The sequence below is a fragment of the Hippoglossus hippoglossus genome, chromosome 14 (genome assembly GCF_009819705.1).
Source record: "Hippoglossus hippoglossus isolate fHipHip1 chromosome 14, fHipHip1.pri, whole genome shotgun sequence".
Lineage (NCBI taxonomy): Eukaryota > Metazoa > Chordata > Actinopteri > Pleuronectiformes > Pleuronectidae > Hippoglossus > Hippoglossus hippoglossus.
Genome location: NC_047164.1, coordinates 18,049,900 through 18,077,326, shown reverse-complemented (window position 1 = coordinate 18,077,326; position 27,427 = coordinate 18,049,900). Strand labels below are relative to the sequence as shown.

The 27,427-nt window shown below is 42.3% G+C and overlaps 1 protein-coding gene across 5 annotated transcripts; it reads left to right on the top strand.

The window, feature by feature from the left end:
• Window positions 1-3,038: 3,038 nt before the first annotated feature.
• On the top strand, window positions 3,039-24,465 carry slc8a4a (solute carrier family 8 member 4a). Of its 5 annotated transcripts, none has more exons than XM_034606054.1 (10): window positions 3,039-3,260; window positions 4,311-4,386; window positions 5,858-5,930; window positions 6,721-8,090; window positions 8,226-8,743; window positions 16,369-16,475; window positions 17,793-17,911; window positions 18,822-18,921; window positions 20,822-21,094; window positions 22,651-24,465. In XM_034606054.1, the coding sequence occupies exons 4-10, from the start codon at window positions 6,759-6,761 to the stop codon at window positions 23,028-23,030; spliced, it is 2,829 nt and encodes a 942-aa protein (XP_034461945.1). In that variant the 5' UTR covers window positions 3,039-3,260; window positions 4,311-4,386; window positions 5,858-5,930; window positions 6,721-6,758; the 3' UTR covers window positions 23,031-24,465. The 5 variants fall into 5 exon arrangements, with proteins under 5 accessions (XP_034461945.1, XP_034461943.1, XP_034461944.1 ...); XM_034606053.1 differs by lacking the exons at window positions 3,039-3,260; window positions 5,858-5,930 and adding exons at window positions 3,296-3,978; window positions 5,931-5,983 and having other exon boundaries at window positions 6,711-8,090; XM_034606051.1 differs by lacking the exon at window positions 3,039-3,260 and adding an exon at window positions 3,296-3,978.
• Window positions 24,466-27,427: the final 2,962 nt, after the last annotated feature.

Genomic DNA, 27,427 nt, shown 5'->3' with positions numbered 1-27,427 from the left:
AGGCTGCCAACGTACAAAGAAAGGAGGAAAATAAAACGTCTGCTAAAACACTTTGCGGCGTCCTCATAGATGAATAAGTATCTTGATGTGAGTGAGGACTGTGGAAATGTTCCGTCTTCATTGCAGGAAATAAAGAGATGTGTCCACCTATTGAGTTATAGTTTGCTCCTCATTCTCCAAATTTTACTGACCCGGTTTCAAGGTTTTAAGGTCAAAGGTCATAGTCAACATACCAACATCTAAACTAGCAGGAATTTAGGCCCTTGCCCAAGAGCCAGACAGGAAATCTTCATGCTGCAAAAAGAGGTTTTTAAGATCTTTGCATGTTTTTTACATAAAAATGACCAGACAATATTACACAATAGGAGACAACAAAATATTTTTTATAGTTTCATATATTTTAATGCAATGAACAACCCAGCAAAAATACATTAAGTCCATGACCAGAGGGCACAGATGGAGATATTACATAGGAGCAGGCAGCTGCTCAACAGAAAATGCATCCCAAAAGCTTGAGATTGTAACTGAATTTATGTTATCAGAAAACTGCAGTTATTGGATGTTCATAGTTTCCCTCCCACATCCAAGTAACCATTTTCTCACCAATAATGTTATGTGAGATTATAACGAGTTAATTGAGCTCTTCAAACGTATTCCCTTAATCATCATATTGTTATATGTGGGTTAAAACCCTTTTAGGTTGTTTGTTATGTGTGTGTCTGTTACATGTTTTACTGTTTGTATTTTGTTCTTCCTCCCTCAGTGTTAGAGAAGAGGTGCTGTCCATGGTGCTGAAGGACAGGGGACTGAAGTGTAGGGGAGATACAGTGACTGGCCTGTCACAGACATAATTGCTTGTTTGAACACACTGGAGAGTACAATAGTGTGTGTATGTGTGTGCACATGGGGTAAAGGTCTATTAGTATCACAGGTTACACAGAGCAGCACCTGCCTCTCTCTTATTCTATGTGCACATATACACAGCATCACTATCTGACTCTTCTCTATAAAGACAGAGGTATCTTAAGAAATATTATATTTATCTGTTCATATTCAGACACATGTGATCCAATTAAAAGTGTGTCATATGTTTCTCTATGTTTATTCAAAATATGGAGTTTCTGCGGTGGGCCAGAGAGGTCAACCCACTGCAACTTAGGAGAACACGTGCAATAGACACAACACAACCAAATACTTACAACACAACCGAATACTCACGATGCAACCAACACAACCACATACTTGCAACACAACCAAATACTCACAATGCAACCAACACAACCAAATACTCACAATGCAACCAACACAACCAAATACTCACAATGCTACCAACACAACCAAATACTTGTAACACAACCAAATACTGACGATGCAACCAACACAACCAAATACTTGCAATGCTATCAACAAATCCATATACTCACAATGCTACTAACACAAGCAAATACTCACAAAACAAGCTAATACTCTCAATGCTACCATTATTTACTAATAATGTTTTCTCCATGTGCATGTGTATTGTCTATTTGCATGTGTTTTCTTAAGTTGCAGTGTGTTGAGCTCTCAGGGCCACCGTACATTTCTGTCATTCGTGTAACATTTCTGCAGCAACCAACACATATACACAAAAGCAGAAGGGTCAGTTACTCGAAACTCAAGCGGGTGATTTATGTTTCCTCTCTTGCTTTAATGAAACACTGAGTCAACAGGGAGGTTTCAGGTGAGCCTATTGGGTTTAAACAGGTTGTGTTGGAATAAAAACTGTGCTTTGAGGGACTTCTTCAAGTGAAGCATCTTCACAGGTAACATTTTAAACCCTTCAGGTTTCATCATATGGGCTTAAAGTCCCCTTTTGCAGGAACACAAGATTCCGGTGAGCTGCTCCTCCTCGTGTTATTTGGGGCGTTTCTCCTCCCCCATCACTCTCTGTCCCCCAGATCTCTGTGCAATCTCTTTTATTTCTCTGCGTAAGTGCGTAATCTGCCGGCTTTCCACCATTATTACAGGCAATCATGCACCAATAAAAACTAAATGAACTTTATCTAAATGAAAGCTGTATTTTAAGCCTTGCTTGCACTGTTGCTCCAGGGCTGGGGATGTTGTTTTCTTACACTGTGGTCTGACACTTCCAGAGTCGAAGACTAGACTTCTCAGATACAGACATTTGTGGGAGCCAGAGAATTATTCCTGATGTTGGTGATCACATGATGAGTCCTAATTTCCACTTGCCTAATATTTCAGTTAGTGACTGAAGGACAAACCCCTTTCACCCTCACATATACTTTGAAATGGCTCGTTCTGTTATTCTAAATGTCTACAGGTTTACACCTAATCACTCTGAATGTAAATACATGCTGATATACCACCTGTAGAAGTGTGTAGCATGGGATTAAGCTAAAAGCATGGCATAGCTTGCGTAGCCTAAGTACAACATCCATTCCTGCATGCCCTCAATTCAAGGGCCACAACCTTCGGAGGCTGCATTTGGAGACTGCTTGCCTCACAATGGTGCGACTCAACCGTTCTATATCGAAAGCTTCTTCACATACCGTCGATAAATGAGTCCTTCAATCTTTGAGAAACTAAGGCTCCTTCTTTCTCTGACTTCAGAAAGCATCCTTCAGATGCACAGAGGATATCACCTTCATGCCTTTATTTTTGATCACCACAATTGTGGCAGGTTCTCGAATGGCAAAGTTGCCAATCCATTTTTCACCAGTGCAAGAATCTTGTGAGGTAGACTGTCATGGGTAATATGGATGTGATTACTGGCCCATAGAATTTAATCGACCCTTTTCATTCTTTTTGCAAAGTTTTGTTTGTTTATTTTCCCCAAAATTGTCAATCCTGTTTTGATCTTATACCAGTTTTATAATGGATCACACATTTAAATGCCGAAAAAATAATAATTTCAGGGTAAAACTTCATGCGTATTTAAAGTACATCTCTGTCTATAACCACCCAGACTATATTACAAAAATCAAACCACCAAACACTGCAACAGACCTACAGGCAACATCTCAGGACGAATCTGGGCTTACAGCAGCTTGTGATGGGCTGATGATAACGACAATGAACTGAACGTGAGGATTTGGGAGTGAACCGTTCATTCATCCTCAGACTCCTGATGCGCAGTCAGGAGGACCTGGCCTGCGTGTAGCGCTGAATGTGAACGTCTCCTCCCCTGTTTCTGCAGTGTTACTGCTTTTTTTTTTCCATCTCGCTCATCGTTTCTTGTGCCAAAGCTGGCCACCGCAAGAGTAAGACAAGGCTTCCATCTGCATAACACCACACTCCTCTCTTCTTTTTTATTCTATCTGTCTGCCACCATCCCTCTGCTTGATCTCCATCCTGATCCGTGTGTGTGGTTTTGCGTCCTCTCAATTCTTCACCATTCATTAACGCCTACTCTTCATGTGCAGTCCAGTTTGGTTCTTTGCGTTACCCGGCTCAGACAGACAGAAAAGAACATGTTCTCACTCATTTCAAATCGCGGGTGAAAAAACACCCTGAAGCTTTTTGTTTTAAATAGGAAATGTTGAATTTCTGACTGATAAATGCGGGACGAATGAAGACAGAGACAGGTTTTTTTTTTATTTATTATTTTTACGCATCAACAATCGCACGTAGCCTGGACAGGATAAAGCTGAGAACGCATTGTGGTTTTTGGAGAAAAGCACTTAGGTTTACTGAAGGTGGAAGAAGAAGACGATGGGGATTTAATCAGATGAACTAATCCGACAGTGTTAAGTTTGCTGAGGTATAGTGCACCTGCCTGCCAGGGGAGGGGGAGAAACAGATAGCGGAGAAGCACCGGGGAAGAGCTACGCGTCATTTCCAAGACACCAGCGCAACAAGCCAACACCATTACAAGCAGCCTGCTGTGTGAATGGCACACGGGGTGTCTTCACACATTGAGCTGGTGCAGGGTACACAGACAACCGCTACGACCAGGGTCCAGCTGAAAACCATCTTCCTGTGAGTATGTGTGCGGGACTGCTGTGCGCACCAAATGGACCGCTCTGCTCGTCCCTCATGCACAGACTGCTGATGATGGGATAATCGGCTTTTTTCCTCTCCTCTCTCCTGCGTCTGTAATGTGCAGTAATCTAGTTGTATCAGAACCCATTTGTAACTTAACATCTGTGAATTGTCTCTACAGTAATATTTTTGACTCCAGCTGCTAAATCTACATCCCCGCATCTGTGGCTTTTAATACGCTTCTTGAAAGTCTCTTGTATGTGTGGGTATCCTGTCTGGTTAGAATTGAAAAGTCTCTTTAGAATTTAAGAGAATCCGTTTTTCCACAGAGCGATATGAAGGATAACTTCATCTCCTGAGGCCACAACTTCCACACCGAGCTGACTCACAGACAACTGCACCCGGGTGAGTAATTCAGTTTCTGACAATATTAACCATATTCTGTGCTAACACTATTCCTGCATGCACATCTGGATTCTTCACCACTACGCTGTTGGCATCGGGCTCTGAGGCTCATAAGTGAATGTAAACCAACACCACACTTGTCATATCTGCTTACTGTTTACTGATTGTGGTGTTTGGTTCAATATAATGAATTACGTTGTGTGCAAACAGCCACTTCCCTCTTGTGTTTACACTCACTGTTTCTGCTCCATTTTGTTCCTGACTTTTCATTCCCAGGGCAGTGGAAATGACATTTAGGAAGTCACTCATTGCTAATTGAGAATGCCACCATTTGAAAAAAGAGAGAAAAAAAACAAACACCTTTGCTCACAAACCATTTCTGGCATCAAAATGTGACTCATTATGTTCAAGTGTTTACTTGTCAACCCGAGACCCCTGCGAACCAAACAGGAACACTTCTGACGATTAGATCATCATTTCATTTGGGTCAGAGTTGTTTTTCAATTTTAGAATAGCTGAAGATTGCATGTGAAATTGTGTGAAATGGAAGAGGGAAATCTCACTGGGCTTTTTCAGCAGATGGAGTGAGGTTGTTGTTGAAATAATTATAAATGGTAAATGTTAGCCTCACAGAGAATTGTGGTTTTGGACTGCCTGAGTTCCTCTAGGGGAACTGCATCCTCAGAATCTATATATGAAATGTTTTCGGTGAGACTCGACGTTTGCAAATGATCAAATTAAGCTGGAAAAAAACAAACCTTCAGCTTCATTTGTTGTTTTGACAAGAAATCTCTGTATTCTCAAGGAAACAAGGCCGAGTGCCACTAAAAGTAATTTCCTGTGCTAGCTTATTGCTGCCTGGTGATTCGAACGAGAAATGTGAGTCAGTGAACAGTGGTTGACACCAGTAGAAAGTAGCTACACCTCTTGTCTCTATAGCATTGATTTTTTTTTTGAAAAGAAAGAAAGAAAAAAAGCTTCATCCCTATATTCCCACCAGTTGGAGAGCTTGCTTTTGCCATAGAAACATCACCCACTCAAAATTTGTGCAGGGTTGTTTGCCAAAGAAAAAATTATATTATTATATTATGCTATCGCTGAAAATGACAGAGCCGTGGAATATTAAACTCTCTCTAAATGACATGAAGTACACAATGTACTCTTGGACTCAGGATTCATGGGAGTGTTTTGAAAGTGAGGACTTTTTGTGGACGGTCACATTTCACTCATGGTTGGTTCCTCCTGCCGGCTGGAGGAGTCGCTGTCCATGGTTCTGATCGTTCCACTCGGCACACAGCTGTTGAGCTGCTGCATAAAGCTGTTGTTGCACAAATACAATCTGTCCCTCATTTATTTATGAGGCAACAAAAAAAATTGACAAGTTCATTTTCTCCAGCTGTGCTGCGCTGCTTAACCCCTGAAATGTAGCCTCGATGGAAACTGGTGGCGGTGGCGCTCCCCTTAACTGCAGGTTAAAGTGAAGATTGCTGCTTTTTTTTCCTACCTGATGCTCATGAAGCATTGACAGATCTCCTCTGCTTCAGGTGGGCAACCGATTTTTGAGACAGAAATTGGAAGCAGTAGATTACACTCCCTGGTATTTCTCTTCTCTTTTTCCCTCTCTTCACACTGATTCAGATGTTAATCCTCTGGAGTATATTGACGCTCTGCTCTTTGAATTGCTCACTCAAGCTGTAAAGATGGTCACTGAGCTGCCAAGAAAACCACAGTGAAATGATTTTAATTTGTCCCATGACATAGTTTAAAAGGCTTAGATAAAATGGGGAGAAAAAACATGTTTGCTGCATTTGTTAGCATTAAATAATATGGAGCTGAGAGGTAAGATGAATTTCTCCTTCAAATAATCTTAAAATATTTCTTTATTCCAGGACGTCTGCGCTGCCTCACAACAGCTTCTCTTTCTCGTTAACTCGTTGTCAGTGAAGATTTTTCTTCTCATCTAACTTGACTGTACACGGTGAACTGAGTCAGTGTTTTCCCCTCAATATTTCCAGTGCAGAGGGTTAACATTTTTCACTGCTGCTCGGCACACATTGGCCACATTACATGTGTGGGAGTTTGACAGAGTAGTTCAATACGAGTGACTCAACGATTAGTAGGTGCCAATACTTCTGGCTTTCCAAATTCGGACCGACCAAACTGTTAAATCCCACATCACTTGCATACAAAAGAGCATGAGCGTAAGGACTTTTGTGTTGTTGACCCTTTCCCTGTATAGTTTATTCTCATAATAGATATCTGACGTAATCAATGCAACAATCTGATTTTCTCTGCAAATTTCCTCTTTGTTCTGTCTTTCCGAGGTTTGCATAGACCTTCACATGTGACGGCAGACTGCAAGTATCGTCACCATGTTACTGCACAAGACTATCCTGAACCGCTCTTCACCCGTCAGTCCATATATTTTCATCTCTTTCCTGCTCGTCCTGCTCCCGGGGGTAACTCATTTCTCCCAGGGCCATGAAGATGCTGACAGCAAAGCAGACAACTGCTCAACTGCGAGTAACTGCTCCGAGGGTGTGGTGCTGCCCTTGTGGAACCCACAAAACCCTGCGGTGGGCGACAAGGTTGCACGCGCCATAGTTTACTTCGCAGCTCTTATATACATGTTCCTGGGCATGTCCATCATCGCAGACCGCTTCATGTCGTCTATTGAGGTCATCACCTCTCAGGAAAAGGAGATCACCATCAAGAAGCCCAACGGTGAGATTACCACGACGACTGTGCGCATCTGGAATGAGACGGTGTCCAACCTGACCCTGATGGCACTGGGCTCATCAGCACCAGAGATCCTGTTGTCCGTCATCGAAGTGATCGGCCATAACTTTGAGGCTGGATCTCTGGGCCCCAGCACCATCGTGGGCAGCGCTGCATTCAACATGTTCATTATCATCGCTATCTGTGTCTATGTGGTGCCAGAAAATGAAGTCCGCAAAATAAAGCACCTTCGGGTGTTTTTTGTCACTTCTGCCTGGAGCGTGTTCGCCTACATCTGGCTGTACCTCATCCTGTCTGTGTTCTCCCCCGGAGAGGTGGCCCTCTGGGAGGCTGTCCTCACCTTCCTCTTCTTCCCCCTTTGTGTGCTGCAAGCCTGGATCGCAGACAGGCGCCTGCTCTTCTACAAGTACGTCCACAAGCGTTATCGCACAGACAAGACCCGCGGCATTATCATCGAGTCAGAGGGCGACGCCATGTTCACCAAAATGGACTTGGAGATGGACGGCCAGGGTGTGAACTCCCACACTCACCCTAAAGAAGCTCTGGATGGGATGCTGGAAGGGGTGGAGGAAGGCGGAGGCAGCACGGAGCAAGATCAAGAGGAAGAGGCCCGAAGGGATATGGCGCGCACTTTGAAAGACTTAAAGCAGAGGCATCCAGAGAAGGACATGGAGCAGCTGATTGAGATGGCCAACTACCAAGTGCTGGTCCAGCAGCAGAAGAGTCGGGCCTTCTATCGCATCCAAGCCACACGCATGATGATCGGAGCCGGGAACATCCTGAAAAAGCACGCCGCTGATCAGGCCAGGAAGGTCGTGAGCTGTCATGAGGCGAGTGGGCAAGAGGAAGATCCCAACACCATCTACATGCAGTTTGACCCCTTTCACTACCAGTGCTTTGAGAATTGTGGCTCACTAAAGCTGTCAGTGGGCCGCCATGGAGGAGAAAGTGGCTGCACTGTGAAGGTAAGTGGGAAAATGGGAATGCTCAAGGTCAATTTAAAATCAACTTGCTTCAGGCAGAAAATATTAATAATTCACCATTTTATTATAACTACAGTTACTGAATATTTAACAAGTGTCTGTTCCTGTGCCATGCAGGTGGACTACCGCACAGAGGATGGGACAGCCAACGCAGGCTCAGATTATGAGTTTGCCGAGGGCACTTTGGTCTTCAAGCCCGGTGAAACAACAAAAGAATTCACTGTTGGCGTTATCGATGATGACATTTTCGAAGAGGACGAGCACTTCTACGTGCGCCTCAGTAACCCACGTATCGTGCACCGCGCCGAGGTCTCCGTCCTGGAGCCGAGTTCCAGCGCATCCAGCAACAGCACGGTGGGCATGTCCTCCCACGCTCCTCCAAAGGCAGCCCTGGGCAACGCTCACACTGCCACGGTAACCATCTACGATGACGACCACGCCGGCATCTTTACGTTTGAGAGCAGCTCCACAAGGATCAGTGAGAGCGTTGGCAACATGCAGGTGAAGGTTCACCGGACATCCGGGGCCAGAGGGAAGGTGGCGGTGCCTTACCACACAGCCGAGGGCACTGCCAAGTCCGGGGAGGACTACGATGAGGTGTCTGGGAAGCTAGAGTTTCAGAACGACGAGACCATGTGAGCAGCAATTCTTCTTTTTTTAGTTGATGTGATGTCTTGTTGTTGCTTCTAATAACTTGAATAACATCCCAGCCCACACGTTGGTATGTTAAACAGTCCTGCTAGATCACCGTCGGTTGTCTGCTCACCCCTAAAGGATATAAAGACTATTTTTATGAGTCATAGATACGTTCACTCTGAGAAGTTAAGATCTTTTACAGGGATGATGTGGGAGGATAAGATAATTGTGAGGCAGATAATGAAACAGTGAGGCTGATGTTAGAGAGGGAGAACAAGGAGAGGCAGTTTTCTATGAATGCATGCAGAATTCATAGGCAGAGCTGTCGTGTTTCTGTGGCGGTTATATGTGAATTTGTTGTATTGCAGAGCATTGAAACGTCGACTGCAGAAACAGAAAGAAGTGTGTGTGTGTGAGCCACAGAGCAGAGTGAAGAAAATCAGACTGGTGCCTGGGATATGAGGACTGAGCAGATACTGAGACGGGTGCATGTGATGAAGCCTGTGTGATCATTTGAACCAAAGGATTCACGGATGCAGCGGCAGAGTGGCTGATGAAAAGAGGAAGGGTGAAAGTGTGATGTTTTTCAAGCTTTTCCTCCCTACCGTCGTGCAGAAAGGTCGGCAGAAAGATGAGAGACACTTGTTGTTGTGTATTTGTTTGTTTTTTAATGATGAGATGAGCCAGAACCTGGCAATTATCCACAGCTTCTTTATTATTTAACGAAAAGGAAAGGCAACTAAACTGCATCAAGCATTTCACAAAATGATTTACAGCACACCGCGGGAGGAAGCAGGAGGAATAAAATGTGTCAGAGGAATCCGTCTGTGTGAAGAGGATTTCAGGGCTCGTGTGTAGGTGTATTGTGTAGGTTGGCCGAGTGGGAGGAGAGGCAGGTGAATACTCGGTGTCAGAGAGAATGCAGATCTTCCAATTTGTCTTTTTTGTCTCGCAGTTTGTCAGCTCGCTCGTCGCACATTTATCCGCGTTTGTGCTTGGTTTTTTTTGCACGTTTGCTTGTGTGTACGTGTGCGTAAGCCCACATCAAACAAAGTGTGGCTCCAAAGGGACACTAAAAAAAGAGCTTCTTGAGCTTTCAAAGCAATTAAAGCGAGTGAAGAGGGGCTAAACGAGTCCCAAAAGTTCTCGAGGCCCCGCAAAGAGCTGCAGAAGGTGCAGTTAATGAGACAATGGTGTCGAGCACTGCGAGATGAGAGGAGGACAGCTTGTATCTGCGCTCAAATGAAGACTGAGTGTTACATAAAATTCTCACCTACTGAGGCGAGACTAGACAAGTTAAACAGACTGTAGCAAGCTGACAGTGACACAAGCATCTGCACCCTCTATATTATCTGGACTCTGGTTTTTCAGCAACAGTTGCCATTGAGCCGGTTTGGGAGGATGGACTGTGCAGAGAAGGATCCAGCAGAGCAGGGCAGTTTCTAAAACCGATGAAAAGGAGCCAAAGCTGTGCTCAGCTGCTCCTGTGTGAGGATTTAAAGGGTCTCTGATAATGGGTGGAAACTTCAGACATGAGTCAGAATTGCCAGGTCCCGCTGGGTCAAGACACAGCAGCTTATTCCATCCAGCTGAAGAATCTAAACCTGCTATCAGAGGGTCAGAGAGAGATGTTGCTGTTAATCTCTATTTGCAACACAAAGGTGTTAATAAAAGGCATCAGGTCAGAGATGAGAGAATTTTCTTTCAACAAGATATATTTGTTGCTGCTTTATGCTGCTCAGATGCTCGAGTCCGACTGAATTTTTCATGAGGCTGTTTAATTCGGAGCGCTCAGTCTGCCCAGTTAAAGATGCAGGTGAAGCCCCACCACTGTGTCTCTGCATCGTCATCTCAAAGCATTTCAGCTCTTGTAAGCATGAGGCTGTTTGTGTGTTTGCATCAACGCCGAAGAGCTTCATGCACATGCCGTGCGTTGAAATGCATATCCGTGTTCCTGACTGCTCAGCAGGCTGCCAAAGTTCCTCCTTCAAAACGGAGCTGGCTTTTCTTGCCCAAGTGTTTCCCCCCGAGCGCTCAGGACAAAGAGCTGACACTCAGCAGCGGGCCCCCAGGCAGCTCTATGTCTTTTCTGTGTGTGTTTGTTACAGCCTCTCAGGCTTTGTGTTTCCTTTGTCTGTGTGTGCATCTGCCGGCCCGGGTCGATGTTTCACCATGCAGAGGAGCAAAGAAGGGGTGGAAGCCAAGTTTTTAAGCTGTTGACACGAAGCCAAAAAGAAGGGTTTAAAATGTGGGCGTGCAGTTAAATAATAATTTACTTTCTAAATTCTGCTCTGCAGGAAATAGATTAAATGTACACACAGAAACCCAAATAAACAGGCGGCTGACATGGAGAAGCATTTTACATTATGTGTTCATGGATTAGAGGAAGATCTGCACAGACTCTTTGATGTTTAAGTGTAGCTTCCTCTATGTGTTTTTGTCAGCGCCTCAAGATGTGTGGCACCGTACACTAGTTGAGGCTGAAGTGGATAACTGGGGCAGTTACATAAGCTAAGATGAACGAGATGTGAGGAGAACTCCTCGGAAAAGGGAAATCGATACCCTGATATTATTTATTTCTCATGCCTAATGTAGTCAGGATCAATAACATCCTGAACTTCCCGACAAACATGGATGAAAGGAGGAGCAGCCGCGGCTCGGTTGGGTAACACATTCGGAGCTGAGTTAAAACCTCTTTCAAATCGTGTGCTTCTTTCTGTGAATTCATCTTTCGTTTGCACCATTTTAACGCCACTGATGTGAAGGTTTCTTTTTCAAACATTCAATCCTATATTTTAATGCAGTTTCATCATATTTAAGAAATGTAATTAGGCTTCACTTTTTAGATTCGCTCCACAAAGCTCGAAGGATGGGCCGCGCTCGTATGGGCTACACTGAAGCTTGTGCTCAGCTTATGCCTGGTAAACAAAAGAAATCCAGGTCCACTGGAGAGTGTCTGATCAGAACGACACTTCAATATCCTTTATTTACAGTCAACACATGCTCAATCTTTACATTATGTTGTAGGAGTCGCTGTTGCTACTGTTGCACACAATAGCTACTGTCAATATTTGGTCCAAATCCAGCAAGGTGAAACATCTTCAGGCGTGTCCCCCTGCAGGTAAACGTCCTTTTCTATTGAGACCCACAGGGATCTTATCCAAGAGGGGGGGGCATAAATGTACCGTGCTCCAATGTGTGATAAGTGCATTGACCTTTCTGCAGCGTCACCAGCAGGTCAAAGATGATGAAATGTCTCAACATCAACTAAACTACAAGAGCACTTCTTGGAGTCACAAATTTATCTGGATCCACTCCAACATTTAAAGGTCCTAATTATGTACAACAACACTTTTTTCATGTGTCCTAGCAGAAATATGTGTCCTTCAGAAAATTCAAAAAAGTCATTCAAATCTTTCGCCCCATTTGACATCCTGAGTGGCTCGAGGTCGAGTGACCCTCCCTGAGCTCAGTGTTTGTTTCACCCACTGAAAACTATTAAATCTACCTCACAAACACCTTGTTTAATTCCCTCACGATCGCCGACTCCAGAATTGTCGAAGGTTGTTGGCTGCAAAAAACGATGTTCCCACTACATCTGAGGATTTGCAGGTCCATGTGGATTAATATTATTTTTTATGGAAATGTGCAAGGGTTGTTGCTGGGGTCGTGCCCCACCCCTCTACAAAGTGCCACGGAAATCGGTTTGGTAGTTGTTTTGTAACCTAACTAACCAAGAAACAAACGCTGATGAAAACGAGCTTTCACAAAATGTTGAAGAGACATTCATGGTTCCCAGAGGATCGATTCTAAATATTTCATAGACTAAGCACAGCCTCACAGAGTCGTGTTGTATGTCGAGTTCTTCTAATCTCACTCTTCTCTTCCTGTACTCATCTGTTATGTTGTCATAAAAACGTACCACCCAGCTTTGTAAGTTGTCAGAGGTAGGGTCATATATCACCATGTCAAAATCCCTGTTTCCATATAAATATCCTGTATAATAATGTAATATCAAATTAGAGAGGAGACAGAACAATGTTTTATATTTTATCTGCAGCAGATATGAGGAACATATATCTCGATTTTCATTGTACTGCAGTGGAGCTGGTCGAGAGTCAGTATGTTGCTCAAGGACACTTCAGCATGGCAGATAGGTGCTGACACACTAGTTTGATCCGCACTTTTTTAACTGAATGGCATTGCCTCCTCTTCAGACGTGAGCGTTTGACATACTGTCATGCATACTGAATATGATTTCAGTCATTTTCCCTGCTGGCTTCATTTTTGTCAGGCTCTCAGGAGAGCTGGAGCCCGTCCCAGCATGCAGAGGGTAGAAGGCACAGACTCTTTCCCAGGGTGAACATACAGAGGCATAAAATCGCTCACACTCTGCCTGTAGGCAGTTTGGAGTCTCCAGTCCTCATGACTTACTGTACAGGTCTTTAGACTGTGGGAGGAAACGGGAGCATCTTCACCACATTAACGCAGGATGTGGGGGAGAGGGAAACTCCAGAGCTTCTCAAAGAATCATTGTGGTACGGTCCCTCTCTCCAGAGATGCCCGTCTGAGTCGTACCACACGAGACCCTGACTCTTATTCTCTTTTTGCAGGTTAATCCAAGTTAATCCAGCTAATTATTTTACAGACAAGGCATGCACATATTCAGTCATCCCAGAAAACCTGAGATGTCCTCTGTAGTTTTATTAGCACCGGTGAAATAGAGCCAGTCAGACTTTCTGCAGTGTATTTCACACATGCAGCAGAGATAACAGCTTTTTTCATACGCTGGCTAGATGAGAGCTCAGCGCACTGACAGTTAAGAAAACACAAGCAAATGAAGACAGCATCTTTTCATCAACTTGACACAAAAGAATGAAGAAACGGCAGTGGAAATGTTTTCTAGCTGAAGTTGGGTTCAGCTGCTCTAAAGACACAAAGTATTGAACACAAAGCTTGTCCCAGACGCGTTCATTATTTTCTTGTGTCCCCTGGAGGAACTCCCTCTCTTGTTTGTGCTTCTTCAGCACCTTTATGTATTCAGGTTTTGTCAGTTGATGAAGATTTCTTCTTGCTTTAGCTAGAATGTGCTTTCTTAAGTCGTAGAGCACTGAGATCTCAGGGCCACAACACAGATTAGTTTTCGGAGCTCAGACAATAAAATGTGTGTGTGTGTGTGTGTGTGTGTGTGTGTGTGTGTGTGTGTGTGTGTGTGTGTGTGTGTGTGTGTGTGTGTGTGTGTGTGTGTGTGTGTGTGTGTGTGTGTGTGTGTGTGTGTGTGTGTGTGCGTCAGACACAATAGCAGGACATGTTACCCACAATGACTTCTCAGGACTGGAGGGATGGCTGATACACAGTCTAATGTGTAATGTACTATGAGTTCAACTGTGGCTATTGTACTAAGCTGCTTATTGGACTGGGAGCAGTCAGGGAACAGAGCAGGGTGGTGATATATCCATGGGCCTGATTCTAATAGCGGAAAATTCAAACTCACTTGTGGGGATCGAGAAACCTGGACAATAACCATTGTCAACAAATTGAAGGCAGTGGTCCGGTAGGGAAAATTGTCTCAGGCATATTTCTCACCTTTGGTATCAGAACTAGCTGTTATGCTTAAGCTGAGATAAATAGGCTAGATGCACACTCTAGTTTTATATTTACTGTAGAGATATGAAAGTGATATTGATCTTGTTGTCTAACTCAACAAAATTAGACTCATGGGAGTCAGGTAGATGATTCAACAGTGGCACTGCTACTAGGTTGATATGCTGATTTGTACTTTATAGGTCATGTTCATGTATATATACAATAGATTCATAACTCTCAAAATCTAACCTGAAATGTGTATTACCATCTGCATTTGTTAGTATTTGTTTGTCAGGGATCCAAGATATATATTTTTGTGTGTTTTTCAACATTTTCATTGATTCTTCAGAGAGTAATTTGAGGATCTCGATCAATTTGGCATATTTAGTAGACTGATATTTATGAGTGTGTGAAAGTTGGTGTGGATCCAAATAAAAATGTGGATGTAGTGAATATAAATGTGGATTCCTAAGGGGACTGTTGCACTTGGTGGAGGTATGTGCTCTTACTGAGAGTCAATCTGGTTGAATCTACATTGCTCTGGTATCTTCATACTGCCGTTACATGAAGGAAGAAGCTCCATGAGACTCAATGGCTTTAATTTGTTATATTTATACTTTTGATTATTTCATTGAACCAGGTGTTTTTACAATTTTTCTGTGGGCTGCTCATTTGGTGTGTTTGAACTCATTCAAGGCTTGGAAAGACTTGATATTTCAAAAGGAAAAAAAGAAAAAGAAATAATTTAGTCTCTGCCTGAAAAATGTATATTTTAGAGTCTGTGGTCCATTTTGAAACGTTCCTCACTTGAGTAATTATGATCCACTTCCTGTCTGAAATGAGAGCAAATGTGCGTAAGACTCTGGCAGAGATTCGGAGTTAAATTACCAACTAATCAGCCTAATGCAGGAAGTGAATCCGTTCCTCTGCTGCTTTTTGAATTTCTCATTTGAATTTCAATCTGAGGTCTCTGAAATGTAAACGTTTGTCTGAACCCTGCCAGTTGTTATATTATAGTTTCTCTTCATTTTGATCCACTGCAGCAGGACAAACTCTTTCTGCCCCAGGTGTGATGTAATATCAAAATGGCTGCCGCATGAATATAGCAGCTGAACAGTCATATTATATTTTAAGGCCTCTCCATGCTGCTTCAAAGTAGACTCACCCTGTGACTGTACATAAAGCACTTGAAACGGCCGCTTGTTTGGAAGATGGGGTCTTTTGTATCCACTGTGAGGACTCTAGGCGATCTGCTCCCACTGGCATGACTCTCCCTGACATTAGGCAGCCAATGACGTATTGTTCGTGTTTAAAATTAAATCCTTCTGTACTGCGAGCAAACGCTCTTTCCTGCGTGTTGTCGAATCCTGAGTGTATGTGTGTAGACGGAAATAGACAGCCGCCCACATATCATTAGGGAGATGGAGGGAGAGGGAGAAAAAGACTCAGTGTGACAGTGTGGGAGAATGAAGCGGGCTGAGGAGAATATATCGGTCACAGACTGACACCACAGTGTCACGTGGTCAGGTCGGGTGTTAGCTTTAACTCGCATGCGTCCGTAAAAAGGCACTTACAATTTCAATACAATTTCCCATTACTTAAAATTTGAAGTGTGTGAGAGGGTTCCGGCCTTTTTCTTTATTATAAATTTTATGATTAATGGAATTAATGTTGTAAAAGGAGTTCGCCCTCTTGTGGACTGCTGGTGAAAAATACTTTTATTTATTTATATGGTACACAATGTTCTACCCTACAGGACTTTTGTTCAAATCTTCAGCTGCCATCTTCTTATCTAACAGCTCTGATTCATGATTCAATGTGTGGGCGGTCTACCTCTCGGCTACACCGCTGTTATTCGAACGTAGCATTAGTAACTGCTTCCACCGGTTGCTAGGGATCTATTTCTGATTGGATACCAAAACCCTACTGCAGGTTAACTCACAATGACAGCTGCTGTTATTTCCTAATACAACCCTTATTAATGAATGTCTCCTTTCGCTCCATCCTTTTCCTGTGCCTTGACCCTTCTCGCTCACAGGAAGATGCTGAACGTGAAGATCATCGATGACGAGGAGTACGAGAAGAACAAGACCTTCACCATTGTGCTGGAGGAACCCATCCTGCTGGAGGTGGGACAGAGACACGGTGAGTTGAGGACACGGCTGCACCGCCAAAGCAGCAGTGATTTTCCTCATTTAAGGATTAAAATACACTTTAGTCAGCATCCACTCTCCTTTATGTTTTATTTAAGTTCTTGGGCTTGGGCAGTTTATATCAAGTGATACACATTTGAGGGCTAGGTAGTGATCTCTGTTAAGTGTGCGAACGGTACATTTCATGGTCAAACTTTACGTTGGAGGACTCAAGGTTCGATTATCGACTTCAGGTCAGGGTGAGGACTAAAAGGGAGAGTTATATGTCATTTATCTGTTTTTACTGCCCACAGCTCCACATTAAGCTAGGGTTGGTAATCCTGGAAAAGCTAACCCATACATCCCACCCCTCCTTCAGCCCTCTTGTCAAATGTACGCCCCCAAAACACATGGAACATGCACTGACAACTGCTAGAAGCCGACCTTTCTGTGACTCCTTCGCTAACCTCTGACTATCGTCTCACTTCAGCGGTGTATGTCTTTTTGGCTTGTGAAGACAGTGAGAGCATATTTTCAGAATCTACTGAAAGACCCTTAATGATAAATGTATATATGGAGATGACATGTGTGCCCAAGATAAATTCTTCCTATGGGAGACAGTGAAGGCAAAATATATTCTTTAAACCAAAATGAAATAGATAAAGGACAGTTTGACATTTTTTGGAAAAACTGCTAAGAATTAATCAGGAAACTGATGTCAGGACCAGACACAGGTGCAGACACCACCAAGGAAAGATCCAATAAACAGTCTTTAGCGTGAATAGGTAGAGGAATCCAAAAGTAACATGAGGAAGGCTCAAAATAAATGTAAATAACTCATGAAGAAACACTGGAAAAACACTGCAGCCCTGGCAGAGGAAGTGACTGGACGATCTGTCACTGAACTGAAGGCGATGTAATATATCAGATAAAGAAATAGAAAGGGAAAAATAAAAAAATATCTCAAATTAGATTAATATATGGGTCATGGAATGAATTGATAAGCAACAAAAAAGCAGCAAAGTAAATCAGTATTCAATAAATTAAATACATATCTGTTTTCTATATGTTCAATTCATTCTGAGAATCGATTTGCAGGCTGGCTTTCTATTGACCTCTTTTATTATTTCGTGGCATATTTATTTAAGGATGACACTTTGACCTCTGTCTGTCTTCTGTTGCTCAGAAGAGATTCAGACAAAAGCTATTGAGTCATACCCACAGATCGTGCAGTATGTTGTACTAATGGAAGATCGGCTTCAAGTATCTTGTTAACAAATCTCTCATGCAGGAGCCCCTGATAGTTTTCACCACTGTTCCTCTTCTGCAGGAGACACCAACGATAACAAGACAGCACTGGGACCTGAGGATGTATCAAAGATGGGCTGCCCCTGTCTGGGAGAGCACACCAAGCTGGAGGTGGTCATCGAGGAGTCTTATGAATTTAAGGTAAGTGAAATACGCGGCATCAAACACTGAGTTTACACAAGCTCACGAGACCTGTTCTCTTCCTGCCCAGCTGTTCTTTGGAACCTTCTAATCCTCAAACAATTTGCAGCAGAACAAACAGAACAACATGACATTAACCATGCATCTTATTTATTTAGTGTTCATACTGGTCTCCGACGTTGCTTTCACCTCAATAAATTTGTTCTGCATTGATAGTGATAAAATAAAGCACTGACATTTTTCAGTAACTACACCAGAATCTTTTTTTTTAATATTATGACTACTGCAGATTAATATTTAATCTGAACAGGGACAGGTGATGAATTATTAGTTATGTGCATGGAGCTAATTGCTCCAGCAGAGTCGGTCTCTCGTCGTTTCATCCAGCTATAGGTTGAGATAACTGTATCATTTAACTGTGATGCTTTTAAAGGGATAATCAATCAGTGTAGTCTCACGCTGCCATAAAGTTTGTTGAGTTGTCACAAGACCAAATAAAAGAAACCCAATTTAAATGCTCAAACCTGATGCATTTTGAGCAGTGACTTCACAATCATCAGGTTTCATTTTTCAGATCACTGGAGACATTTTCCCAAAAAAGTGGGTGCAGTGATTCTCCTGATGAGTAAACTGATCTTCATGTGTGTAACTCAGCGCTCCAGTATCATGAGTGGCTCTATTTTCTGCTCTGGTGAAAAGCAGTTTTACGCCACTAAATGTCTTTTTCCTGAGAGACAGTGGGGTTTTGTGTATGTGACTCACCGTGCACCACAGAGAAGAGACACAGTTAATTCGCCCTTATTTCACCACATCGGTGTCTCTTGTGTCATAATACGACTGTGTTGAGATGTGCTGCTAATCTCTGCCTCCTTGTCGTGTGATTTTGTTTCCTTTGTGTTCGGGGTTGCAGAGCACAGTGGACAAGCTGATCAAGAAGACCAACCTGGCTCTGGTGGTGGGGAGCAGCAGCTGGAGGGAGCAGTTTGTTAGTGCCGTCACTGTCAGCGCAGGTGAGTCGTGGCAGTGTCCTGAAATGTCTCATGTGTTCACTGAGATGGGGGGGGGGTCTGTGGAAGAATGAGCCTGCAGCTCTGGTGCTGGCCCACCTGCTGCCCCGAACACCAGCCTCTAAGTGTGTGTGTGTGTGTTTGAAGTATTACTCATGTTATGGGGTCCTGATTCTGTTTTAACAGTCACACTTTGGGGACTTCATGTCCTCATGTGGACAAACAAGTCCCCATGATGTGAATTTTAAGGTGAAGACATGTTTTAATGTTAATGTTAATGTTAATGTTAATGTTAATGTTAATGTTCAAGCTAAGGCTAAGGCTAAGGCTAAGGCTAAGTTTAAGGTTAAGGTAAGGCTTTCTACAATTTATATAAGTCAATGCAAAGTCCTAAGGATAGCTGTGCAAACCTGTTTGTGTGTGAGAGAGTGTGTGTATTTCACGTTATTAGTCATATTGCGGGGACCTAAATCTATCTGAATAGTCACATTATGGGGACTTCATATCCTTATTGGGACAAAATATAAGTCCTCATAACCCAAATAATTACATTTTAAGATTAAGTTTAGGTTAAGTGTATGTGTGTGTGCTTTTTAAATAAAGTGCTCCAGTTTGATATTGGATGACGCTTGAAGCCTAATTCAGACACATTATTATTTTAGCGTAATGAATTGAAGCGCTGGCAAAACAAAACGCGTTTTAATACATTTGTGTTTATTTGCTTCCTCTTTTAATCCTAACAGTTCATTAAAAATGCATTTGAGCACCTCATGTGACTCATCATAAACACCGAACCAGCCGGCTCTGCCTGAAAAATTAACGGCCCTGAAGAATCTATGTCAGTGAACGTGGTGTGGTGAAACCTTTTTATTTGGTCCCTTTTTGAAACCCTGTCATTTGGCTTTGTGAACCTTTTAGATCTGCACCGGCACACAGAGCATTTGGAGCTAAAAGCTGACTTAGACACCAGAGATATATCATTTTGTTAATAGGCTCTTTTCTACCATTTTCTCTTTTTTCCCTCTCTGGTTGAGGTCACTCCGATTTGCACGCAGAGAGTGTATATATAAATAGAAAAGTAGACTTCCTGCCTATTTGTATGCCTCAATCACTGAGTCACAGCTATATTTACAGATTCATGGCCGGATTTTGCATCGATATGTTATTTTGGTTGAATTAATGCATGGAGCTACACGTATTTACCATTCCACAGATTTTTATATGGTTTAATTTGACGAGTGCAGTCTTTGCTAAACCTGTCTGTTTGGAATGGACTATTTTCTTGTCCTGTGTTATTGCTCCGGAGCTACTTCAAAATTATTCCTTGTCATTAGTGAGTCCTCCTCAAACAGTTCTACAAAATATTGTCACTTTTTACTGTTTGCCTGCTGGACGTTGTGTGCAGAGCTTTTTATAAACAGTCTATGGTGCAGATGGAAATTAGAAAACTTTGTGTTCATCCTACCTGGTTTATCTGCAGTGAAGATTTAATAGTCAGTTTCTCACGTGTATTGCTTCTTTATAAGTTTGAATGATTTACTGACCTGCTGTTACGTTTTCATATTTTCAATGTCGGCTATTTCAGAGTTCTGTTAAACATTGAAACAGACCCATGTTCAAGATTCGCAGGAATAAAACAAACATGCCTTTACTTTGAAGACAATGTTGCTGCCGGGATTGAGATCTTTTCAACACTGGTGGCGATTTTGACCTGTGGATTGACCCAGTTCCCAGCACACACACTCCTACAGAGCGCTGTTTATTCCATTTTTATCAATAGTGAAAAATGGGTGGTCTGATTTGTATACTGCAAGAAATAGTCTTCAGATAATGTGAAAAACCAGAAGCAGCAGTTTGGTGCAAGTCTTTTACAGGGTACGCATCTCTTCTTTGTCTCTGCCAGGTAACGACGATGAGGAGGACAGCGGAGAGGAACACTTGCCGTCTTGCTTCGATTACATTATGCACTTCCTGACAGTTTTCTGGAAAGTCCTCTTCGCTTTCGTCCCGCCCACTGAGTACTGGAACGGCTGGGCCTGCTTCTTCGTGTCCATCTCCCTCATCGGCGCCCTGACGGCTGTGACCGGGGACCTGGCCTCCCATTTCGGCTGCACCATCGGCCTCAAAGACTCCGTCACCGCCGTGGTGTTTGTGGCCCTCGGCACCTCTGTTCCAGGTGGGGCGTGCGTGTTGTCTGTCAGCTCTAACACCCAACTTGTTCTACAGGTTTCCTCTGGGGCTTTCCGACGCAGGCAGCCAGCTGCTTGGGTAGGCTTGTGTGACCCTCCTGTCAGAGGAATTCTCTCTGGAGCTTTTTGAGCATTAACCAGCTGGAAACAAAGAAAAACATTGTTTCACTTGTTATTCTCTCCATGCTGCTTAACTGTATTCCCACTTCACTGTGTCCTAAACACAAGGAGGCACAATGAGAGTATGAAAATTAGGCTTTGACAGGTTTTAGCTCAGCGAGCCCCATACAGTCTCCTTCAAGCTGGCAGACTCGTTGTGCTGGGAATTGTTCGACATAAATAGCCTGAGAAGGCAATGATCACAACAGTTGATTAACCTCAGGACATTGTAGTTTTGAATTTGACATAAATTTACAAGTTCCATCCACTGATGATGAGAGTTTCATGCATGAATTCAGATTTCTGTGGGGCCGGTCTGAAAGGATGTTGTCTAGTACATGATCATGATTAATATTGTCCAGAGTTCTTTCCAGGGGGCTGGCGGAAGAAATTCTCACTGGGACATTTGTGTTGTCACATACAGCTCCAGTGAATGTCTGGAGTTTAGTGTGTGTCTGAAAACAGCTTGAGAAATGAGACGCTGTTAGTTAGCATTTTGTAGTAGGATGTGGTAAGGGTCAAGAAAGAACTCATTTCATTTTGGTGCAGATCTGGATCAGAGGGCAGATTTCTCCACTTTCTTCAACATAGGGCGTTTTTAAACATATCATTGATTTACTAGTGTATGCAGTTTAGTGCAGATCCAAGTTAAATCTGGATCAAGTGAATCAAAATGTGTTTTGATGAGGGGACAGTTGGACCTTGACAGAGGTATGAGCCTCTGTCAAGTTTTCATTTTCTGTCTTCCAAAAGATTTCTCTCAGGATGAGAGGATGTGCTCCCATCTTAGGAAATGTTTACTGAGAATCCATCAAATCAGTTTGAAGAAATAGTGAAGACATTCGGTACATACAATTATTTACTGTCCAGCGAGAGTTAGAAGAGAAAAGACAGGATTAAATTATATTATTCATAACTTGGCAACCGTAACCTTTTTCTTATTAATGGCCAACAGATCTCTAATAAATCTATTTGGCACTACTGTATTATTTTATCACTCATAAATAAGGCCATCAGTTTTCCTTTGGTACCCATTTTCATCTAAAAAAACCCCCACATCATTCCCCCTGAAATGATCAAATGATATACACTACAGTTTAAAAAAAGCTATTATTTACTACAAATAAATATTTAAAGATGGTTTCTTGTTACAAAGTTCTACCTACTTTTGATCGCCAATTTTGTAACACTTTGTACCCCAGATTGATATTTTAAAGTTTAATGTTGCAGAAAACTTAATTACATGTAATTTTAGTTTGATTTGAAGACTCTGATTGAGGTGGACTTTACACAAGAGGCCTTCAGAGTCTGTGCACTAATCTCCACATTAAAATCCACTGATTAGCACAGATTCACTTGTTTCATTTATCTATTTCTTTAACAGATACATTTGCAAGTAAAGTGGCCGCCATCCAGGACCAATACGCCGACGCCTCTATCGGTAACGTGACCGGCAGCAATGCGGTGAACGTGTTCCTGGGCATTGGCGTGGCATGGACCATCGCGGCGGTTTACTGGCGGTCCAAAGGCAAGGTGTTCAAGGTGAACCCAGGCTCCCTGGCCTTCTCCGTCACCCTCTTCACCGCCATGGCGGTGTTTGGCGTGATGGTGCTTCTCTACCGCCGGCGTCCCGGCGTGGCGGGGGCAGAGCTCGGGGGCCCACGGACAGTCAAGCTCCTCACCTTCTTCCTCTTCGTCTCCATGTGGTTAATCTACATCCTGTTGTCCTCGTTGGAGGCGTACTGCCACGTGCCTGGCTTCTAAGACACAGGGAAAACGCACAGACACGACTCTTCTCCTTGTTTTTACAGTCTACTGAACATGTGTTTTCTCTGTCTCTTTTTTGCCTATTTTCACAAAAGTTTATAGCTATTTGTATCATTAGTTATTACTGATTCTGCACAATCTCTGACTGACTTTGAATCTTTGGACTTTGGAACTTTCCACGATGCTGTGAAGGCTAGCCACTTAAACTCCACCTCCTCTCAACTTTCCTTCCTCTTTTGAAACGATACGTTCCAAAGGACATTTATCTGATCATTACTCAGCACAAATCACATCAAACCTTCACTTCACTTCACATGTCAAACTTGTGGCATCGTGTCCTCACTCTGAAAACAATTATTTGAGTTTTTAAGTGTTAAGAAAGCACAAGATTGAATCAGGATTTGAACGATGTAGATTTAAAGATGGTGCATGGGATGACATTATATACTTGACATTCACATAAGAAGAAAGACATTACTGAGACAGAAATGATCTCTTAAACATTCTAAAACATAGCTGTGTGTGTTGATATTTACTACTCAAGCTATACATTAATTATTCACTGTATATCATGTAAAAGATGAACATTGTGCGTGGGAGTTTTGTGAAAGAGTACGTGTGTTTACTTTTGCACGTTATCAGAGTTTTCTTGGTAATCAATCTTTAAAGTACTGTACGTGATATTTTGACATGGCAGTTGATGTGTTGGTGTATTCCTGTACATGTGAACCACAGCTGTATCATGAACTTCTCACTGCCTGGCGCCCTTTCTCATGAAGCTTCTCTCAGTCAGTATCATGTTTGACATAGCCAGGGTTTACAAATGCCTTTTTTCAAGTCAACGTGGAGCAGAGCGCCTGCTTTAAATTGTATTATAAAATATAAGTTCTGTGAGCACATTTAGAATTTGTTTGCGCGTGTTTGCGTGCTCCTCTGCTCTCCAGCACAAACTGTCGTAAAGGCATGGCACTATCTCCTCACCGACTTCACAGATGGTGGGGGCGCAGTCTTGAGTGCGGAAGCGGAACGCCAGTTTCCTTATCTGTCATGCTGACACTGTGAACATTTTTCAACAGCATCACTTTTAGTAAAAAGCACAGCGGAGAGCAAAGGGCCACTTTCCATATGACTGCAGGCGGAGCGAGGCCCCTATCGCAGCACAATCGCCAAACACACGTCCATCATTCGAAATGAAAAATGTTCTAAAAGAGATGACGCCTACAGTGTTTTCCTGAAAGTGTCTCCCTGTGTCGCACAGCAGTTGTTATTGAACTTTGTTTCCTTTTTTTATTTAACCTAGAATCTGTAGAGCCATATTTATTGTAACAGTATTACAGTAGAGGTATTTATATGATTAGTTTGACTTTTATTGATATGCACGTTTAATGTATAAAAAAGTGGAAATAAATGTTGCTAATTTATGATCCTCTAAGATGCCTTGTCTTGCTTTCACGTGACAATAGAGGAGGAAATGTAAATTGGTTGATTTATATAGAGCTTTTCTGGTCTTGACCACTCAAAGCTTTTTACAGCCCAGTTTTGCCATTCACCCATTCACACACACATTCATGTGGTGCATCTATGTGCAGCACTTTGTCACACATCCCTCATACACTGCTACGAGGCCATTTGGGGTTCAGAGACTGGTTTGGAATCGCTGACATTCTGGTTTGTGGACGACCGCCTCCACTCCTCAGCCACAGCCTGTACCCTCAAATTACACTGTTTCATTAAGGGGCTAATTCATGAGAGTGTCTACACAAGTGCCACAGCACGTGATTAAAAACTTTAATGACACTCAGCAGAGTACATAGCTCCGCCAAGGCCCAACAGTCGCCTTGGGAAACCACATTTAATTTACTAGATCTGGAATTTTACGTGAGTGTGCACTAAATTGCAGACACTCACAAATATCAGTTCAGTAAACATGGCTGTTTTACTTCATGAAGATCCATGAATTAATCTCTGAGGAATCAAAACGCCCTATTTCACGTGTATAAAAAATTCCTGGATCTGCCTCCTGATTCAGATCTGCAGATCCCTGCAGTACCGCATCCTTCCACCGACTTTCATGGTAATACGTCCAGTAGTTTTTGCATAATCCTGCTAAGCAATGAACAGACAAACGAACGCAGATGAAAACATCACCTCCTAATAACTCACGAATGTTAAATTATTTGGATTCAGAAAGGGCCACCGTAAGTTTTACTTGAGTAAGTTATCACAAAACTCAACAGCAACTCTACAAACTACAGCACTCTTAACAGTGATAGAACTACACAGAGTAAAAGTATAAACAATAATAATGCATCCACGGACATATAGGAAAAGCACAAAAGCAATTATGAGCTAAATGTAAACTGGCAGCTTAATTCAACAGAGAAATGGCGAATATCAGGGTTATTTCATGATTACAACATTATTACCAATGTTTTAATTCGTAAGAAGACTTGAAGTGTTGTAGTTGACTGAGGTTTGGGTTTCATCATGTTACTTTCTGTTTGGCCTGATGCTCAGCAGCACTAGAGAACATATAGAGAGAAAAAAGTGTTGCTGCCTTTTTTATTGAAAACATAAAGATGAACTGATTCCACGTGTTGGCAGGGACATTAACGCTCACTCTGGCAAAGGGTTGATATTTTTTTTTTCTTGCAGGCACCCAGTCGATTTTTTGGGTCTCTGAGATTAGTTTTTTGTCTCCTCACCTAAGAAAGTGACTTTTCATCTCATGGCTTCTTTGAGAGAGGCGTTCCACACACTGGCAACTCTCCGGCATGGTTTCAATTAAAGGTCCATCCTGCTGTGTAATGTCTGTTGACTCAATACGGTTTTAAGTTTTAAATATAGAGGCTGGGAGCAGTAGAAGCTGCAAAGAGGGTTTTTTTATTGCTCTTTTGCATCAGTGCTATAAGCTTGGCTGGGGTAAGTTTGGCGAGAGAGTCTGCATGGTGCAGAAAATTGTGGTCTTATGCACCCAGAAACCATTCAGTGCTCTCCAGCCGAAATGACAGCAAATGAAATGATAATTCTTTTGATAAGCAATTAATCATTTAAGGATTCTTTTTAGTACATTGGCAGAAAATAAACTTGCGGCAGCTTTTTCAACCTGAATATTTGCTTCTTTTCCAGTTTTCTATGTTGGTAAACTCAGCATCTGTGGGGTTTAGAATTTTTTTTGTATCTGAATATGTTAACATATAATGTCAGAATTTTCTGACATTACATACACTGTACAAATGAAAAGAATATGAAAAATAAATGTTGCTCATTTTCTTACAGTGCCTCTATGATGGAATTATAGAATATTGGCTGATGTCTTCACACAAAACAAGCATTGTTTACAAATTAAGAGCTCAATATAAACTAAAACAATGAGGGCAACTTTGACTCAGAGTCACAACACCAGAGCTACAGGATGGGGCTACATCATAAATGACATTATGTGTTGCAAATGTCTGACAATTTTACGATCAATCAATCTATGTAGACTCAAAGAATGTGAAGTAAATCAGGCTTTGGTGGGAGTTCTGGGTAAATCCTCTGTTTTCCCAGTTAAACTGTGTTCATGGATATTTAGTCAGATGCATTTCACTTAATTTAAAGAATGACTTTTCAATATTATTCCGTTTTGACACTAAATAACTGAACTAAAAAGGCTAAATTGATCGGATGTTTAATAATCTAACAGCATTTAATAATTACTGTCTATTCTAAATTATGGTTCTTATTTACAAACTATTAATTTCATTATGGTTGACAAATCTGGATTTCCTTGCTCTATGCTGTATTGAGTGAGAATTTAGCCATGGACTTGATATGCATATACACCTTCTGATTGGCTACTGTACTTGCTGCCTAGAGAGCATGCTGGGTTTTGCTGCAGCGCCCTTGTGGAGGAATTAGCAGGCGAAGAGAACGGCTGATAAAGACCTTGTATAAGAAAATATGTAATATTTTATTGATTTGTTTGTTCTCATTATGTTCGTCGTTCTTTCAGCGTTAGCTACGGAGCAGCAGCCTGTGAGACTTTTACAAAACAGATGTATTTGACAGGTTTCAGGTTCTTCTAGGTTTAAAGCTGCACTAATAAACATGAATGATATGCATCAAATGACTTTGATCAAAGTGAATGTTGTTGCTTATAGTGGGGACACAACTGGAAGTTATTACATAACTGCAGATCCTCTCAGCATTACAGAGCTTTTAAACAACCTTTAGCTTTATATTTTCGGTTCACTCTCACCACTCTCGTCCGTGTTTCTCTTTCCAGCAGGTGGAGGCTGCTGGTGTCAGTGAATAACTTCCAATTAACCCACTGAACAGAAACTTTCCATGCAGCACCTGACAGATAATATTAGCAAACCCCTGGTGAAATATAGTGAGGCCTGATATTT

What these genes read in the sequence shown, in the direction of transcription:
- slc8a4a (XM_034606054.1), top strand. Translation starts at nt 6,759, where the DNA reads ATGTTACTGCACAAGACTATCCTGAACCGCTCTTCACCCGTCAGTCCA. An exon ending in GGAGGTGGGACAGAGACACG is followed by an intron (nt 16,476 to 17,792) that starts GTGAGTTGAGGA and finishes CCTCTTCTGCAG; the next exon opens with GAGACACCAACGATAACAAG. An exon ending in TGCCGTCACTGTCAGCGCAG is followed by an intron (nt 18,922 to 20,821) that starts GTGAGTCGTGGC and finishes TGTCTCTGCCAG; the next exon opens with GTAACGACGATGAGGAGGAC.